The sequence below is a fragment of the Aquarana catesbeiana genome, linkage group LG01 (assembly GCF_042186555.1).
Source record: "Aquarana catesbeiana isolate 2022-GZ linkage group LG01, ASM4218655v1, whole genome shotgun sequence".
Classification (NCBI taxonomy): domain Eukaryota; kingdom Metazoa; phylum Chordata; class Amphibia; order Anura; family Ranidae; genus Aquarana; species Aquarana catesbeiana.
This window is the reverse complement of record NC_133324.1, coordinates 270,025,661-270,045,402: the sequence shown is the minus strand read 5'-3', so window position 1 is coordinate 270,045,402 and position 19,742 is coordinate 270,025,661. Positions and strand designations below refer to the sequence as shown.

At 39.5% G+C, this 19,742-nt stretch overlaps 1 protein-coding gene across 8 annotated transcripts in view; it reads right to left on the bottom strand.

The window, feature by feature from the left end:
* FBRSL1 (fibrosin like 1) overlaps positions 1 to 19,742 on the bottom strand; it is a 754,265-nt gene that overhangs the window by 357,112 nt on the left and 377,411 nt on the right. For 7 of the 8 annotated variants that reach the window (XM_073628367.1, XM_073628336.1, XM_073628382.1 and 4 more), the window contains exons 4-5: positions 14,581 to 14,682; positions 2,984 to 3,019 (exon numbers count right to left, since the gene is read on the bottom strand). In XM_073628367.1, the coding sequence (XP_073484468.1) occupies positions 2,984 to 3,019; positions 14,581 to 14,682 (138 nt within the window). The remainder of the gene's footprint in view (positions 1 to 2,983; positions 3,020 to 14,580; positions 14,683 to 19,742) is intronic. The other variant, XM_073628358.1, reaches the window with a different exon arrangement.

The following is a 19,742-nucleotide window of genomic DNA, read 5'->3' as shown; positions in this document are numbered from 1 at the left end:
TGAGATGCCAGAGCCAAGAATCTCTTGTTTGCATTTGGAATGATTACTTATTAAACTCAATTAGGAAACACTAGGTAGTAGTTGAAAAATAAAAGAATCAGATCACCAAAGGCGTTGTACAGCACTGGATCCTCACACACGTTAGCCAGAGTTTTACACAAAGCCGCCATCATTCACCCAACATGGAAGTCCTTACTTTGGCTTGAGACATTCTTTAGAAGTGGGCCACTAACTATTACTAACACTATGATAGACAGGCATATCCACAATTAGCATCAGCATTATGCTACAAAAAGAACCATCTGACATACTCAGCAAACAAATACAGTTTACACCTTAACAGATGATGTACTGCAGGTAAACAAACTGCAAAAAATAGGTTCATTCCTAGTAAACAGCAACATCAAAATAAGAACAATGCTAGTCTACTTAAGTTTTCAAGTAAACATTTAAATAAATGCAGACATCATGCATAATTTTTTAACTGCATTTTATCCATTTTGATCAAGTTAAAATTAATTTGTAGTTTTCCCTGCAGGGCAAATGGAACTGCTTAGGCCTCATGTACACTTGCTGCTGCTAAACAGTTGGGCATTTTTTTCAACTGCTCCTGAACTCTGCTCTATGTTATCTTATCAGTACATGTACACAGGGTCGTTTACAGTCGTTTCTAGGCAGTTGAGTTTAGAGGCTTTTTTTGGAATGCAAAAAATGGGTTCAAAAGCTGAGTTTAGAGGCATTTCAAGCGCCAAACGCTTCTAAACGCAGATAAACGCGGTAACTCGCATTCAATTTACAGGCATTTTTTTATTTTTGGCTATTTTGAAAAAAATATATATATATATTTTAAAACGTGGCAAAACGCTGCTAAACTCGGCATGTAAGCGTGGCAAAACAGGAGTTTTAAACGTGGTTTATTATCTGTCAAGTTAAATCGTTCAGGAGAGGTTGCAAAAACGTCCCGTGTACATGAAGCCTTATACCCAACTTTCCTTTTATTGCCCAGCTGCTCCATTCAGTGCTAGATGGGATAAGAATTGCTTTGTGGAGGGGAGCATTTTACTCTCCTTCACACAAGACAGCACTGGAGTTTGGAAACGAGCCACTTAGGCACCAGTGCTGCCACAGGTGGTAGGTAAGAAGAGTCCTCAGCCCTGTATAAATTCCAATTAGGATTGACTTGGGCTTCATGTACACGGGACGTTGTTTAACCTCTCCTGAACGATTTAACTTGACAGCTAGAAACTGGCGTCTAAAAACATTCGTTTAGCCATGTTTACATGCCGCCTTTGCATCTAGAAGCATTTGTAAAAAAAAAAAAAAAAAAAAAAAAAAAAAGGCACATGAAATGTTAAAATGAAAAACAACTGTAAACGAAACACTGCTAAATGCAAGTTACCACATTTAGCAGCGTTTACAAGCATTTGGCGTTTCAAATGCCTCTGAACATCCGTCTGAACCCATTTTTTTTGCATTCCAAAAAAGGCTTCTAAACTCAACTGCCTAGAAACGACTATAAAAAAAAAAAAAAAAAAACGACCCTGTACCCATGTACTGATAAGATAACATAAAGGAGAGTTTAGGGGCAGCTGAAAAAACTGCCCAACTGCTCCTAAACGTTTGTTTACCAGCAGCAGTGTACACGAGGCCTTAGAGATAACATAGGGAGCAACGGAGAGCAAAGGAAAGGTAAGTATAACATGCTTAGATTTAAAGCTGAACATCAAGCCAATTTTTTTTCCCCCATGCAGTGGGGCTTTACCCACACTGCATGGGTTAACTGCTCATTTTTGTATAGGGAATTGGAGAGCCAAGATATACTCACCTAATCCTCAAATTCTCCTAGTGCAATACTGGTCCCTGTGTCTCCTGCTCCCCTGCGGTCTGTTCCTGATGTCATCAAGTCCATAGACCGGCTCTAGAGGTGAAGATGTCAGGAACAGTCAACTGCTGGACATGGTGGAGCGACGTTTTCCAGGGGATCAAAAGATAGAGTGAGTATAGGCTCTGTGGTTACCCCTAGACAAAATAAGCAGTTAACCAATGCAGTGTGGGCACAGCCCCACTGCACGGGGAGAGAAAAAATTTGCCCGGAGTTGGGCTTTAAAGTGAACATGTGCCCTGCCCTACATTGGCAATGCAAATACTCATTTAAAGATTAAGTTCACCTTTTGGGGCATGTTACACTTGCAACATGTTCCAGTACCTCCAGCTCTATAGCCCCGATCCTCGATCCCCCTTCCCTCAGAACCTGCTGTCACATTTTTTAAAAAACGTAGCTGCGGAGCTCCGCCCATACAGCTGCATCATTCAATCACAGGAAACTGTGAATGTATAAACTAAGTTCTGTCTTCCACCAAGGCAGACAGCTTGCAGTTCTCAATGAGCACTCTCGTAGTTCACAGATACTTCCTCCAGCTTTTGAACAGAAAGAGTGTACACAGGTATGGGCAGAAAGCTGTAGGAGGAGTCTACAGGAGCCTGGCATTGCACCTGTGATCTGCTGATCATGGGTGCAATGCTCTACAGGCTTCCAAGAAAAAAATAATAAATGCTAATTTTTTTTAACCTGAAAAAAAAGGTGCATTTTTTTTTTTTTTTTAAAGGTGAGCTTAGCCTTTAAAAGCATGCAGAAGCATTTACTTGTATTACTACAACCTCTATTTTCCGAATGTTTCATAAAAACTGTACTAGACAGAATATATGCAATACCTGAATAGGTTATACTTTTTTTTTTTGAGGATATGTTTTAGCTTCACAAACAACCTCAAATGTTTATAAGTCTTATTTTTGGTTTGCAAAAAAAAGTGATTGAATATTAATTTACATTTATAACTCCATTGCTTAGAAATGCCTATTTATCACTCATGAACATTCTTTCCTGCTGGTAGTTGGACCAATCACACAAGAATAGCTCCTTGGTTTTAACAGCACAGATGTCATTTATTGAGCAACAGGAAATGCAAGGAGAAAAATGACTTACTGAGTAGCCGTGTCCTGAAAGTGATTGAGCTGAGCTCTGTGGAGGAAAAAGAGGACGATCAACAAGGTATAGAATTTTTTTCCCAACCCTGAACAATTTCTTTCTCCATTTACCTTCAAAAACCAAAGTTGTGCTGCAGGTAGTACCACTTCTCACCACAATAAGCTGCCCTAGAAATTTATTAGTTATATATCACCGTGTTGTCTGTTTCAATAAACAGAAACAAATGGATGCAAGGGATAATATCTGTATGTACATTATATCATTCAGTTACAGTTTTCTGAGTAGGCATGTATACAATGCTAGTGTTAAATTAATTAATATATTAAATACAGAGTTAGCACTTTTGAATCTTTTTTACTAGCCTCCTATGATCCCTTGCACATCAGCATTCATATTGAGCAAAGAAGGGACAGAACCATAAGCCAATCAGACTTTACTGCATGGTCCAGTCCTGTGTTTGCAGATTGGAGGAGAGATCACAGAGCTGGTATTCCTTAAGCTTGTATTCCTCAACTGTCCAATAACGGTCTTGGCCAAGCTGTATTGCTTTAACTGAAATTAAGAAAAGTAAAAGATCAGGCAATCATATAGTGTCTGGCAGGGATTCCCGGATTAGAAAATTGAGTTAAATTTTTGTTAGGTGAGACAGCTCCCACATAGGCATTTCAGCTCTGTAATTAGTTGTTTTTACACAGTTTGACTTGGAAGGTACACAAATAACCACCATGCATTCATAAAGTATTCAGACCCCTTCACTTTTTCAAGTTTCTTATGTTGCAGTCTGATACTACAGTTGTTTAAATTCATTTTTTTTCTCATTAATCCACACTCAGTACCCGCATTGACAAAAATGAAAAACAGAATTTTGGAGATGTCTGAATGTATTAAAAAGAAAAAAAATGAAATATCACAAGTAGTCAGACCCTTTACTCAGTACTTTGGTGAAGCACCTTTGGCAGTAATTACAGCCTCAAGTCTTTTTGGGTATGACGTAACAAGCTTTGTGCACCTAGATTGAGGGAATTTCTGCTATTCTGCTTTGCAAATCCTCTCACGCTCAGTCAGGTTGGATGGGGATCGTCAGTGGACAGCCATTTTTAGGTCTCTCCAGAGATGTTTAATCACTTCAGCCCCAGAAGGATTTACCCCCTTTCTGACCAGAGCATTTTTTTTTCGATACGGCACTGCGTCGCTTTAACTGACAATTGAGCGGTTCTGCGACGTTGCATACAAACAAAATTGACGTCCTTTTTTTCCCCACAAATAGAGCTTGCTTTTTATGGTATTTGATCACCTCTGCGGTTTTTATTTTTTTGCGCTATAAACAAAAAAAAGAGCGACCACTTTGAAAAAAAAGCAATATTTTTAACTTTTTGCTAAAATAAATATCCCAAAAAAATATAAAAATATAAATTTCCTCCTCAGTTTAAGCCGATATGTATTCTTCTACATATTTTTGGTAAAAAAAATTTGCAATAAACTATGCAAAGTTAGTATAGCGATCTCCCCTGCTGAGCTATTGTGTTCTGATAGAGGGACGGCCCGGCTGAGAGCGCTGATCGGTAGTCGGTCGGCTCCTGGTTTTCCAGTGTGCACATCCGACAGACCGACATACACATGAGCTGAATGTCAGCTGTTTTTCTTTTTGAACCGGCAATTGTCTTCTGACATTCGTTCCATGTGTACCCGGCTTAAGTAAGGTTCTATATAGGATAAGACTGTCAGCTTAGAACGACACGCACCTCAAATAGGTGATAGCAATAAGGAAAAGTATTGTTGTGGGTGGGAAAGACAGCTAAATTTTTGATGGGCTGAGAAAGTTGGATTTAAATCTCATGGAGTCAGAGATGGCTGAACAGGAGAAACTTCATGAAATACATCCTAAACAAAAGTCTTAACCAAAGAATGAGACCTAGAACTCTCTGGAGTAGGATTGCAAGAGCTGAAACATGCTCTTTCGTGGTACTCTGGGTATAAATGTTTCTTTCCTTGCACAAAGCAAAATAAGCCTTCCATGTGCAATGGTAGACCTTGCATGAGGTAGACTTCCTTGTTTAAAACAATGTGGGAATTTACAAATCAGAGACCCCTGTCTTAGAAGACCAGGGCTTCAACAGCCATAATGTAAAAGCCAGCAACTGTGAAACTGGGTGGTACCACAGGGTTTCTGCCAGAAGTTTGAGCAGATTGTAGTATTACACTTCTGGGTGCAATTTCTGGCTGAGGTAGTCTACCTGTCAATTGTCCATATCTGGTATGTGAAGGGCAGGCAAAACTGGAAGGTGGCGTTTTGCCCAGGCTTAAACTCCTCTATACAGATTTTGCTCCTGCAATACTTTTGGTCACATTCCAGACTAACCCCACAATCTTCAGTCCAGCGGGTTCCTAGGTATGGAATTCAAAACTATAGTTGAGGAAACATATATCCGAATAGCAACATAAAGAGATGAGCTCAACAGAATGCAGACAAAGTTTTGAATGCAGTAAAAAGATTTTAAGAAAAAAAAAAAATATATAATGGCTAATAAAAATGTTTAAAATGTTTGTTACACGAAAAAATATCCTCCTAGGATGCTAACAAAAAAACTGAAGCATTATGGGAGTAGTAAGGGTTTTATCTGGTTGGACAACAGCTCTTTTGTTTGCCAGTGTCCATTTCCTCTGTACGCAGCAGTATCACCCAATTTACAGGGCTGAATTTCTGTCCGCCACTACATGACTACTCCAGTTCACTGGTTAAATCATCATGGTCCCCAACAACTTGCTATATGCAGTTGTTTTTAAAATTAGCATTCTCCATGGTAAATCTATGCATAACCCTTCCCAAGAATCACAGGCAGGAGGACAAGCACCATATCAAGTCCCACACTTTAAAAAAACACATCAATGGATTAACATTAAGATGCCTTTTCCACTGTAAGTATCACTTGGTAACATTTCTTAAAGCAGAAATAAACTTTCACTTTGCATCAACTAAATACATTACAGGTACATCAAAAAAGCAGCCACAGCCTGGCGAGTCAAGTCAGACCTATAGGTCTGCAGTCAGCAAAGCTCATGCTCTGCAGAGACCACTGTGCAAGGGTATTTCTTTTTAGCATGCGCGCAGCGGACAGGCTTTTGTACTCAGCCTGCAGCTGACTTCTAAAGAAAACAAACTAGAAGACATGGTACACCTTTTATTTGATTTACCTGAAATTTATTAAACTGATTTAAGGGCTTATTGACACCCACCCACATATTAAAATGATCTGTTTAGGCGCGTGGGTTGGTGTCGGATGTGTACAGATGGGTTTTACAATGCAAGGCACCGTTTACCCTTTTTTCAACTTTATTGAAATTACATATTACAAATTTCTTTGCATTGCAGCAAAGCTGTGGCGCGTTGACCAATGGTGATGTCTGGTGAGCTATGGTGCATTGCCAGAAAAATGGAGCACGTCTGCATTTTAAACACAAAGCACCGGAACCCACCTCAAGGCAGCATTGTGCTGTGAACAGAACACGTAGAAAACAATTGTTTTGTGTATGCCCTGGTGTTGTGCCTACATTGTTCTGTTGAAGGGTTGAGATAAACCATAGACAACACTGAGAGTGGTACTTACAATGGTCCTTTTTTTATTCTTTTTTGTAAAACTTTATCCCAGAAGAATAAAACCTGTTGTTGTAACTCCTGAAAGTGTTAGCTAGAGTTCAGCTTTAATTTGTTAGTAAATTTATCTAAATTTGCTAGTGCATCCACCACTAAACTCCCCACAGGCTGACAATCCTGCTGTCCAAGTGTGTCCTAACTGCTCCTCTACAAAGTGGAGCTACCCTAAGACAAGGAGTTTGTTACTGTCCAGATGCACCAGGTGTAAAATAAAGGATAATCCCATGAGCTCATGAACAAGCAGTGCACTGCCATTTGCATGCTACAAATAGTCCCTAGTCCATTTTGGGAGCAAGCAAGAGAGGGTGGAATACAGTGGAACCATGGAGAACAAATGCAGCCACCCTCTAACAGAAAGTTGGATCACAGCAGCAAATAAGACTTTGGAGATTTGGAGTAGGCTGAGAGCAATAGAAAATAGATTATTTTTTAAAACCAGACTTTATTGTCACTTTCAGGACTGGCCAACTGCAATAGATTACATTTTTGGTTATTGGATTTGGATACTTTAAACATATCCTGCACCTGGCCACGTACAGTAAAATTGGTCCACATGAAACAACTTGACCTTATATTAAGACCAAATCTAAAAAAAAATGTCCATACAAAGGTATGATCAGAATGTTATCACAGGCATTCTGCGTCAGAATTAACAGAATCGTATTATTTATATATCATTTTATGTCTTGTCAGGAGGGATAAATACATATTGGCAGCAACTGTACCTGTAGACCCATCAGCAGTCCACATTTGGCAGTTGACTGGTTCTCAATTAAGTAGTTCATGAACCTCAGGGACATATCTAATAGGTTCAATGGTAGCTGTCATTTTCTTAACGCATAACATAACAATGACTGGAATAATAAGAGATCATCTATAAAAAAGATTAGCATTTTTTAATTTTTTTAAAAAATACAATACAATTGTTTAGAAACTATATACCCACAATTAGGGGTTACTGGTGAGATCTGTGGCCATGTCTAGGGGTGCATTTCATATAGGAATAGCATTATTCATGGGTAAGGGGGAATTACATTAGATGTATGTAGTCTAAGTAGTGTCATTCCTATTTTGTGGCCTGCGTGCATAATACTATATTCAAAAATCTGACAATATGACATTTTGGGATTGCTAGTGTAGTATGAGTTCTACCCAGAAAGACGAAATATTATTGAACAAACTCAGAGAATGCCTACCTATGGAAGTAAACTTGAATTATCAGGCAGCAATCAAGCAATATATATCAATCTATAGCTTTACTTTGATATGCCAGAGAAGCAATTTCATCATTTAAGGAGAAACCAAGGTAATTTGATAAAATAATACAAGCACTATATGTATCAGAACAAACCTACATGTAGAAATTGAGGAAAAAGACTGCAGTGGTCTACAGCAGTGACAGAGTTAAGCTCAGCATACGTGTGAATAATGCAGCTGCATTTCCTATTTTTCCCTGGTGAGTCAGAGGCGCACGGTGCACCTGCCAACCTTTCCTGCTAAGCCAATAATTGCCAATTTAATCTTTGCCTCTTGGTATCACTCATGTTTAGCCCTTGCTGTGCCCTGAATATATCTTCATTCATCTGGGGGGGTCATACTTGACAATTAGAGTGTTAGCTCCAGCTAACTAGGGCAGCTGGTTTGGCAAGGCCAGGGAGACAATTATTAGTCTATTTTCCCATCATGTAGTGGGTGGTGTTAGGGAGATCAAGAACCTACGACAATTACATTGAGTTATTTCTCTTTTCCCTTTCCGCTCCCTCCCTCTCTCCATCCATCCCCCACCCTCCCTTCACCTTCAGAATATTTCACATTATCACAGCTTTACAACCGCATTCAAATTTTCCATGTTCACAGGGACTGAGGCTTCTATTTAAATGATAATGAGGGACAATCCATTCAATTGAGTGAGGGAGAAAATCCATTAAAACACAGGCAGCTCTTAAGCTGGGTCATGAAACAGATAAAAAAAAAAAAAAATCTTTTTTTTTTTTTTTCCTCTCGTCTTAAAGCCATTATGCGGGGCCATGTATGGATTTTACCAAGGGTTGCAACACTGCAAAGATTAAGGGAACAATTACACAGAGGCAAAAAAATATTTACAAGTCTGTACAAAAAGAGACCTAAACAGAAAGGCCAACATGATTTAGGATTCACATTTATGAAGGAAAAATAATAATTCTAGGTCTTGCCTTTGCAGTAGAAAAAAAATCTGTAGCTTGTCCCATTTTAGATTATGGACACTGGTTTGCCCTAATGGCAGATGACAAAGATTTCTCATTGGCAGTTGTGGCTAATTAATTAATACCATACCCAATCAAAATGCGCCAAATTGTGAGGCTCAACTGTGTAGAACATTATATGATGCTGTGACTGGCTCAGGCTGTTGCCATAGAAACTTCCCTGGCTTCCAGACTCAAGCAGCTTTTTATGATGCTCCTTTCCTAAGGACCTAAAGATAAGAGGGGATGATTTTGCTGGGCTATTGAGTTGGTATGCCTTTACTGGCATTTAAAGACTGGTGCCAAGCTACTTTGGATACACAGGTTGATTCCTTGAATCGACTTCATTGCAGAGGTCCGAGTTCCCAATTGACATCCCATATTTAAATTGTAAATAGATTCTATTCCTCATTCCAGCGTTCTGCACAAGAGGAAAATGTGCAGTTACAGCCCCCCGCCCCCTTTCCCTTCCTTCCCCTCCCATCACTTTTGCCTGTCAAAGCTGTCAACTCAAATACAGCTTTAATCTGCCAGGAGCACTTTTCTCCTGACATTTTTAATAAATACTTTCAGCTCTTAAACACATTTGCTGCAGATATCTCCTTTCCCGCCTCCCCCTATACTCCCTCGCCTTCCCTGCAGAATAAAAGCTGGGAGACTAAAAGCAGAAAATTGTGCTTGGGAACCAACTTCAGCTGTACGGTAAACGATCATTCCGCAACGTAAAGTAATGTAGAGCATAGGCATACATATGGGAACCTCAAGAATTCCTCAAGGTGCTAAAATTTAATATAATGTCGGTTATTGCCAATGTACCCTGCTGTTTTATTTCTCAGGTGGTTTCTTAATAATTAGTACAGAAACGTTGCAACCCATTTCACCATACGGATATATAACATAAATCAATAAGCTGTAGCGATTAACCTTTAAAACATTCATGATCATCTACTTAAAAGGATCCTTAACCATTTCAAGGCAAGGACGATGCATACGATGTGAGAGCAGTACAGAATGGTTTTCAGTTCTATGTATTTCGACATAACCTGGCAAAGACTTGGCATTATGCTATTACATCTGTAGGGATGCAATATTACCCTGTAGGGTATTTCATCTTATCGCTGTGGGCAGCAAGCTGGTTAAAGCCAAATGTTATTGTTTTGAAAACCTCAGAGACCTCCACCTCCTCTCCCACTGCTTTGCATTCTGAAAAAGAGGCAGTCTTTTCAATTTAGAACTTAAATTAGCTGTCCAATTGAATCTAGCTGACACAAAGCTCTCCTTGTGACAGGCTGTAGTTATGAAGCATATTTTACATTAATAGAACTCAACATGAGTCCCATGTGTAGGGTGGTAGAGGGAGGGAGACGTGTGCTCAACTATTGAAATGTTAAATCCAATAACTCACAAGTTGTAGCTGCTTGCTTTTCTCTAAGTGTTTTGTTCTTATTTCAGTCTATCTGGAATAAAGGAGAAAAGGTTGCAACTCTAATTATTAAAAACACAAAATACTCAAGTGACGGAGGCCAACTAAAAGTAAGCCTGTCGAAGATGTACATTGGGGGTGTCAACTTTCTGAAAATGCTAGTTCCCTGACCCATATTTTGAGTTACTGATGTGTTAAAAGTAAGCAGACCAGGAAAGTCTGAGAAAAGTCGTAATTCTCACATGGACTATGTTAAATGAAAAAAATTGTAAGTGTATCGCTAGATAAACAATCCCTCTTTGACAAAATATTGTCACCTTGGCTTACCAATTTGTAGGTTCCTAATATACGGAGCTGACTCCAAGGAGGGGCGGAGGAAGAACCCCAGACAGTTTCACCCCTTTTCTTTCCTTGCCAGCCATGTTACTGTTCCCCCCTCTCCTATTATCCCTTCCCTCATCCATATTATGTTATTAGCTACGGGGAGTAGTGTCCCCCATAAATGACTAAATGTTGTTTACAATCGGCGTGGGCTCCTGAAATCCTATGCTACAAGATATTTGTTCTGTCATCTTGCAGACCACTTTATAGAGGTTCCATAATTTTGTTGTTTTGGACCTCAAGATCCTTCTGTATACCATTTGACGGTCCTGACAAGTTGTCTTCATGAGGGTTTTCTTGCAAATTATGAGTTCCTGATTAAAATTATGTTACCATTCGTCACAGGATGGATCTCCCTATTTGCAAGTGATTTATGGGACCTCATAGATGGCTTATTTCATTTGATTTTATGCCCCTCCTTTTTTTGCAATTCTTTTTTGTTATATGCATCTAATTTGTTGTATGTACAGAGCTTTGCGAGTATTGTTCGCCGCTCTGCTTTGTATTGTTCCTCCTTTATTTTCAGAAAACACACAATAAAAACAATTAAAACTAAAATATCATAATTTCTAGTTTGCATATATGTTCTGAGGCAGGGACTCAAGGTACCGCAGCAAGAAATTCAGTATGACAGCCAAGCGTTTTGTATTTTTAGGAGTACAGGTTAGACATTGCATTGGTCTGCCATTACAGAAATTTTTATCATCATTATAGAGTTTATACTGTATATGACATCCACTCTATGTAACACAAGGGACCTTTAGGCTGAACTAAGGTTTTTAAAAATACTAGTAAGTAGAGATTTATGGTAGAAAAAATACTCCTTTCACATTCAACTACATTTTTTTGTATACTGCCTGCGATGTATGTGCAGTTTAGCGTACACTCTCAGGATCTATATTATAGTGAAAGTGCGCCTGTGTGCCAGGTTAATGTAAACATCAGCACGTGTGCACAGGAGCTCATCATTACTGATCATCCAAAAGCAGAACAAAGAAGACGTCAGTATTTGAAGTATTAATACAAAGTATTGGAAAGGACGTCGGTGATGGTGATAGAGTGGCAGGAGAGCAGAGGGCTGTCAGTGCTGCAAGAGGGCAAACATAGGTAAGACTGCCATAATGCACAGCTATAGGGTGCATACTTACAGTTTAGGGCAAAAGCTCCTATGCCCCCCACACAGTTTAGTTCTGCTTTAATATAAAATTATTCTTTCTATACCCAATTAGAGCTAATAAATATTATAATGGAAGACGAATGTAGAACACCTATGTGCATGAACCTTGGACATAACTACACAGAAAGAAGTTTACCCTTCTGACAGGCTTACCTGGCTTAGTACAATATATTGACGGTTTCACTTGAGATTTAAAGTAGACAAATGGATTTAAAAAACATTAGAGATCACTTACTATTTTTTCTTCCTAGTTAAAGCTGATATTGATGTCACAGTTATTGTGCCCCCTTGAAGATGCATGAAAGATGATCTAATATATAGATACAACCCTCCATTAAGGGGGCCACACTAATTCCAGGCAGATGTGAAAAAAAAATTAAATGCATTTTGAATTAAAATTTGTGTTTGCATTTGCACATACAGCTAGGATAAGTACAAAAATCTCTTGATATCGCACTTTCTGTAATCATCTGAAAAACAGGCTGGAAAGGGGCGGGGGCATCACACTGAGCCAATGGGGCTCTGCTGTGATACTGTAGTGTAGTCTATGTTAACACTGGAATACTATTGACAGGACTAGATTGCAAAGTTATAACCTCATTGATATGAGGTTTACCCCTTAGTAGGCCAGGCAGTATTGCTTAGCTGCATTGCAGTCTGCAGTTCAGGAGCTGGCAATGCTATTTGACATGGATGCCTTGATTCCAACCTATCTGAACAGAATGATAAATCCTCTGGCCACTTAGACATTCCACATATATGTATTTCAACTGTGTGTTTAGCTGATTGCCTAGGGTTTAGCTTTAAAGGGTAAGTTCACCTTTACAGAAAATCTCCCCCCCGTCCCACTGTTCCTGAAGCTGGCGATCACCCACTAGGAGACATCGGGTCGCCGCTTCACCGGTCCAGGGATTTAAAATCCCCTGCAGCTTAATCTCCTAAATGTACCTTGTAAAGGTAGGTGTAGGAGGCATTGTAATTGGTCAGCGACATTGCTAAACCCACCTAGTCCCTCCTGTCAGCGGCTGATAAGAAGAGAGAAGCCGCGGGGAACGGGGGGGGGGGTCCAGTGTAAGTTAACCTTACAGATTTTCTGTAAAGGTGAACTTACACTTTAATTAAAAAGGTGCATGCTGTCACTAAGTAATGTAGCTGTTATTTAATTTAAACGAACAAGACCGAAACCCTTTAAACTTCTAAAAAAAGGTGTCTTAAGAAGCTTAATGTTAAGGAAGTCTGCTGTGGCCTTCTAAAATATCCAAATACTCCAATATCAGATTAGATTAAAAAAAACACCAATTTCTTCATTATATATATAGATATATATATAAGAAAATTCACGTTTTTGTCACCAGGTAACAGAAACAGTTTTTGGCCTTTTAGTAAAAGCAATCCTAAATCTTGAAGTGGAGTTCCACCCAACAGTGGAACTTCCGCTTATTTGTCTGCTCCCGCCCTCCGCTGCCACATTTGGCACCTTTCAGGGGGAGCAGATACCTGTCATTGACAGGTATCCTCTCCCCACTTTCGGTAGTCCGGGCTGGGGCGTATTACATCAGCGGCTCGGCTCCCTTCTCTGCCGCCAGGCCAGTAGGAGAGCACATCAGTGCCTCGCGCATGCACAGCAGGGACCTGGCGTGAAGCCGTAATGCTTCACCATCGGGTTCTCTTACCGGCAATGGCAGCAGCAGCACTCAACAGCTGATGGAAACATCAGCTGCGGTGCTGACATCACTGGACTCCAGGACAGGTAAGTGTCTTAATATTAAGTCAGCAGCTGCAGTATGTGTAGCTGCTGGCTTTTAATTTTTACAGGGGTGGGAGGACCTCCTCTTTAAAGAATTCAACAAAAAAGGTGGTTCCCAAGGTTTCTCATTTAAGACATCTTTTACTAAACTAACAGATCTAAAATTCTAATACTAGACCAAACATAATAGTAAGTTTTCACAGGTATGCTATGGTAAAAGCATTTACGGCTACAGAGGGTCAGCTAGTAGTAAAATGTACCAGGACATCCCAGCATTTCTCCATCTAGGTGTTATTGGAAACTTTACCATATTCTAAATATGCTAAAGTGCTATTATAGATACACTATATTTATGCTGTGAAGATGATCCACCTAACATGGAAAGGATCTTCTTCCCCTTGTATTGAGATTTGGAAAAAAAAAAATGGCCGATGACAACTTATTGTATAAACTCACTCACTTAATAAAATATGGGTCAGGTAGGTTTCCACTACACACACTTGTTTTTCCAGATCCAGGGTCCTGTTTAGCCCTTGTATATGATACGGATTTTAAAGGCTTGCTACTGTGACTGTTCTTTCTTTGCGCTGTATATGCCTTGATATACTTGTAGCCATTTGATGTGAAGAGACATGAGAGACTAGTACGACTGCTGTACTTCTTGTTGTACTTTGTATATGATTTATTAACAAAATCAGTAAATATACCTTTAAAAAATATATACTATATCAAGCTACAGGAAAACAGATGGGAGCAGATATTTTTCCATGATTTTATCAATTGTAAAGGAAACTTTTTAAGATTCTATAATGGGTCACTTATGTTTGCAAACAGAAGACAAAACCCAGATGGAGATTACAGTTGAAAAAGATGTTCTTACCACTTCACAAAACCAACATACTTAATTGGAGCATGGGGAGTCAAACAGATCTCCATTCTGCGATACTGATAACAGCACACACAACACAAAGGAAAGTCTCCAAACTACTCACATCACTGAGGCGATCATGGGAACTGCTGCGCTGGGAACTCATGGCTTCCTTGATGCTGCTGTCTTCACTATTCCTGACATTTCTGTTCCTGGATGCTTTTACCTAGAAAAAGAAAGAAATGACAAATTAAACATAAATTTGAGTGATGATAAATGTAGAAAAATAATTACAGGTTAGTACATTCTCCACAGAGTTGTCTGCACACAATAGAAGAAGCAGGCTGACAGTCTGGGCTTTAAAGATTAGCTGAAACTCTATAACAAAAGACGCAAAATAAGTTTATGTATAAACGACAGGAAGAGAAAACTGTGTGAAAATCATAATAGATGATCACGTATATTTATTCTGCACTAAACAAAGCACACTTGTAAATCAATAGTTTTGGGAAGTAACACCAATTTCCTTTTTCATACATTTGGTTTAAAAAACCAAAACTATCTTTTTGATCTATTGCTAAAAGCTTAACACGGCTAGGAAATGTAACCAACATATATCATCCGGTTAATCGGCAATGTACACAATTTCTATGTTCAAAGACAAGCTAGCTATTTTGCATTTCACGAGTTGCAACTCAAACATAAATATACCAAGCTTTGTTTGATGAGACCTGAAGAATGGCCCACTTTCTCTTGATTTCCCAATTGGGAATGTTAGGATATGCTCTCACAGCTACTGTCACAGATAAATTCAGTACAAAAATAAATTATCCACTACAAAATTACCTTGTAAATTAGCAACCTTATCCTGTTACAGCTATCTAGCTGATCTATGCATTTATTGTAAGAACATGTGTACAACACGGTTAAAGATATGTTCCCCAAAGCTATATTACGATGTGAGAGGAGATGACAGGCACAAAAAATGGAGTTCTGCAGCTTCCAATCAATTTTATTAATTCCTTAATTGTTTGGGTCTTTTCCAGATGTTATCAAGCAATCACCAATAACGCCAACACAGAGAAGTTGCTTCATATTGGAGCTGTCGGACTTAATGAGGTTGCGCACAGGAAATCAAATTAGAGGCCTGGCTGGCGCTATTAACCTGCCTGAGTAAATATCAATTTTTAGATGTACCATGGCTGCTGGATCCCCTATTTGTTGCGGGGAATTAAGGAGCGCTGTCAGTGCCTGTGACAGACCATATTCATTTACACCTGCTGCCTGTGACTAGAGATGCCTGCCTAACTTCATTATCAATTACCCTAATAACACAGGTTCTGCTGCAACCAACAGCCATTAAATTAAAACCACAACGGTTTTTGCTTCTTTTTAGTTCATAAACTATTTTATATTTTTTCTTTATTTTATACTTTTTCAGCGGGCTAAATGAAAAAAAAAAAAAGTAACAGATTCCAGCATCCACACAAGTGAGGTGGATGCAGAAATCCTTCCCGCTGTGCTGTTGCATTCTGACAGTGAGGATTCCCCACTGGCCAATTGGCCACTGATCAAGGGAGGTTTTCCAACAGCACCATTCAACAGAAGCCTTTCTAGTCAACTCTCAAACCAGAGAGCTGCACACAGATTGGAATTTGGCTGGTCCCTGCTAAACTGGCCAATTTTCGATCCATGTGTACCCAGCTTAAGTCTTGCCGTAAGCCAGCCCCCCCACCACCACCACCACTCATTGTAAAATTTTCTAACTTGTCCCATCAACAGAATTTCGATTAGTGTATTGCCAGCCTCATACTTACCTTACTCTGTGGTCCTACCTGGCTGTTGCGTCCTCCACTTTCCAAGTGCTGGAATGTGGGAGAGCACTCCGACTTCATCCTGTACAATGCAGGTGCAAGGTGACGAATGGACCTGCTGATCCCCATGAAATAGCCGTGATGCTGGGGTCGACAGGAAGAACCATTGAATGCAGGGGGAACAAGGGTATGGAAGAGTGCTCAGCCTCGGACAACAGAAGACGTATTTTTTGAGCAAATGTGTTTAAGGAACACACTTGCTTGAAGAACTTCTGACTTTTTTTATCCCAAATGTAAATAGCCTTTTCCCTTTGAACTGAAAATAATCTAAATCAATTTTCGAATGTGTCCCGACTGCTAGCAATATTTCTTTGTTCACTGGAATTTGAAATGCCTGTGTATAGGTCTAGCTTAATTTTTGTGCTGACTGGAAGCAGAGCACCCGGCAAGAACTATACCAAACATGAATGAGTAAAATAAAGCCTGAAAAAGCTGTTTAATGATGAATACGTAAAAAATTTTTCTGTACTAAATACATTATAATAGCAGTTAGAAAAAAAAAATGAACTAAAGGATGTTAATTGGGTGAGAGCTTTCGCCTCGCTGCACATCCACAATACCTTATAGTGCTTGGAGCCTTCGAATGCCACAAGAAAACACTGTCTGATAAGCATCACTTTTCAGATCACAGACAGCCGGCCCCAGCTCATTATTAATAAATACACTTCCATTTATCAAAAGCTCCCTTTGAGCGCAACAGGGAGCCTGGGGCAAAAGGAGACAAATTCTTTTCTTAAGTCTTTCTGAAAGGTGGTGAGCAAAGGGACCCTCACCCCCATTAACCCAGCAGAGTTCGCAAGCCCCCCTCCGGGGGGAGAGGGAGATGCTTTTGCAGCGGTAAACTCGTACTGATCTTGTGCCATCTCAATATATTTGTTCATTATCTTGCGCACACACTGAAGCATTTGGAAATGTACTCAGGGCACAGGCCAAATTTATCATCTGCCTTCATTTTCCGCACGAAGCACGGCTACAGCTGCTGCAAACAGGCTGAATGTTTATTTATCTAGCAGGCTGGTTTTGCTCTCATTTAAAGGTGTATGCGGCATTCTGGGTATATTTAGCCTGGCTATTTTAAACAATGCATCACAGCAAGTGGTAATGTGGTTTGAATTTTATTTCTCCAGAAACATATAATGGAATTCACTAGTGTCAAAATACCTGTCTAACAAGCCTGGGCTGTAAGCAGCCTTTGCATAATTCCCAAGTGGCATGCTAGTTTCAGGGCAGCAAAACTGAACATTTTTAGCTTCAATGCAAGTGAAGCCATTTGCCTTAAACTAGTATGCAGCTCTGGATTTGGAAACTGCTAGCTTTCAGCTTCCACCAGAGGCTTCTGGTGAAGGTGCTATTTCCAAAGTATTCCCTTTAAAATGACTGGGAGGGTCTAATCCAAATTCTGGTAAGGTATCAATAAGTTCCAGCAGTGATCTATAGCCAAGAGTTGGAGATGTCCCTAACTCTTAAGGCTATGACCCAGAGTGCAGTCAGAGGATAATGCAGGCTAGAAGTGCTTCACAACAAATTGGTTGCACAATGTCTATTTCAGGTCCAAATGGTTTACCTATTCAGCCTCCATCAAGATAAAGCATGGCAGTAACAGTCACAACCATCACAAGAGACTGCAGCGATGAAATACATTTTTCATTTATATGCATTAAATTGGCTGCTTCCAGATGACTTTTTCACAGCCAGGCCTCTTTTCGTGACACTGGAGAAGATGGGACACTTACAAGTACTTGTAGAAAAGAGCAGATGAGGGCCTGAAATAAGAAGGACCTAACCCTAAAATAGCTGCTCTGTGGCTTGTTATGAGCAAAAGACCAGCAAAAATGTCCTTTGCTGATATGAACCACCTCGGCTTGAACTGCAGGACAAGGACACAACCTCTCTATCAGAATGACTGGAAGCATCATTGCAGATACTTTTCCTTCATTATTTCCTCACTAAATTACCTTTAATGACCATCGACTCTGTTATGAGGCAATTTGCCGCCTAATAAATACAAATGGACATTTTAATTACAAATTTATTACATAGTATTGAAGAGTGAAAATTACTGGTACATACAGATAAAATTGCTTCAAATTTCACATATTAGATATTTCCAGATCATTTGAAAACGACAAAGCTGTAAATTATGTAAAATAAAATTGAAGCAAAATACTTTATAGATTGCAGTACAATTTAAAGTGAACTGATTACATTTTTCAAACAGCACAAAGAGCAGATTTAATTTGTTAGCCAGAAAGGCCACTTTTGTGTGCCCCTCCAACCCTGGATTCACTGGCTCAACTTTCTTCACATCAGGATTATGTCGTACCAATTCAATTAACAGTGGACAGGGGGCAGTAGGTGGTTGGGTGCTTAGCAGCAAAAGCGTTAAGTCAATACTATATCAACACATCGAAACGAACATCAAACAGGTGAAAGTAAAGTCGTTTCTGGTCAACAAGGGTATAAGTGTTTTATTCCAGTAAATTCTCCAACAAAAAGGCACATAAAGCAGCCAAACTAACATTATTATTAAGTCATGGAGGATAGTAGAGTGATAAAGTGATCTTAACGTGTTACCAGAACAGGTTTACCCACTGGAAGATTTCCCCCCAACCTCTGTGCCGGTGACAACTTCAAATTGTGCATTTCCTTTTACTTTGTGTGTCAGAGACCGTGATCACCAGGACCAATAGAGAGGTTGAGACATAGAAAGCATTAAAAATCTAAAAGTGGCTCTAAATCCACCACTCTATTCAAAAGTTTAAAAAATAATTTCACTTTTAAAATACAGGAAGAATGTCTGAACTCATTAACCACTCCACCGTAAAATGCTACACAATCCATTAGCAGCATTCATATGAACAGAAAGCTTTTTTGTTATAGGCCACAAAATATAGGAAATGCTACTGCCTGGCTTTATAGGATACATGATACTTGATTTGTTGTAGCCACTATGGGGGGAATTCAATAAAGCTGCTGCGCCACTTTTCTGAAGTTTATTCCTCTTGTTAATATTTTGCTCCATATTCATGAAGCATATGTGACACTTTTGTTTCTGACAGCGACTCATGCACCAAATTCAGGTAGTTCTTAAAGCTGAGTTCCAACTGTGTTTTTATTTTTTGCATGAATATCGTTTGTTTAATACTCTTATCTATAGCACTCACATTTTAGGGATGTATCTTCCGCTCGGTTGTCGATTTCATATCGTAAGACTTATATTCTAACTTATATTCTTCTTTGCTGCCATTTTTCATATTGCTTGTGGGCATGTGAAGCCCACAAGACATGGTGCAGCTGCAGCGCCGTACACTTCTGACGCTGCCATCACAACGGGCGTCGTCGTCAGAAGGTAAACTAAAAAGAGATACAACGAAATCCGCCTTTTCCCACGTCACTTCCGGTTTTGAAGTAA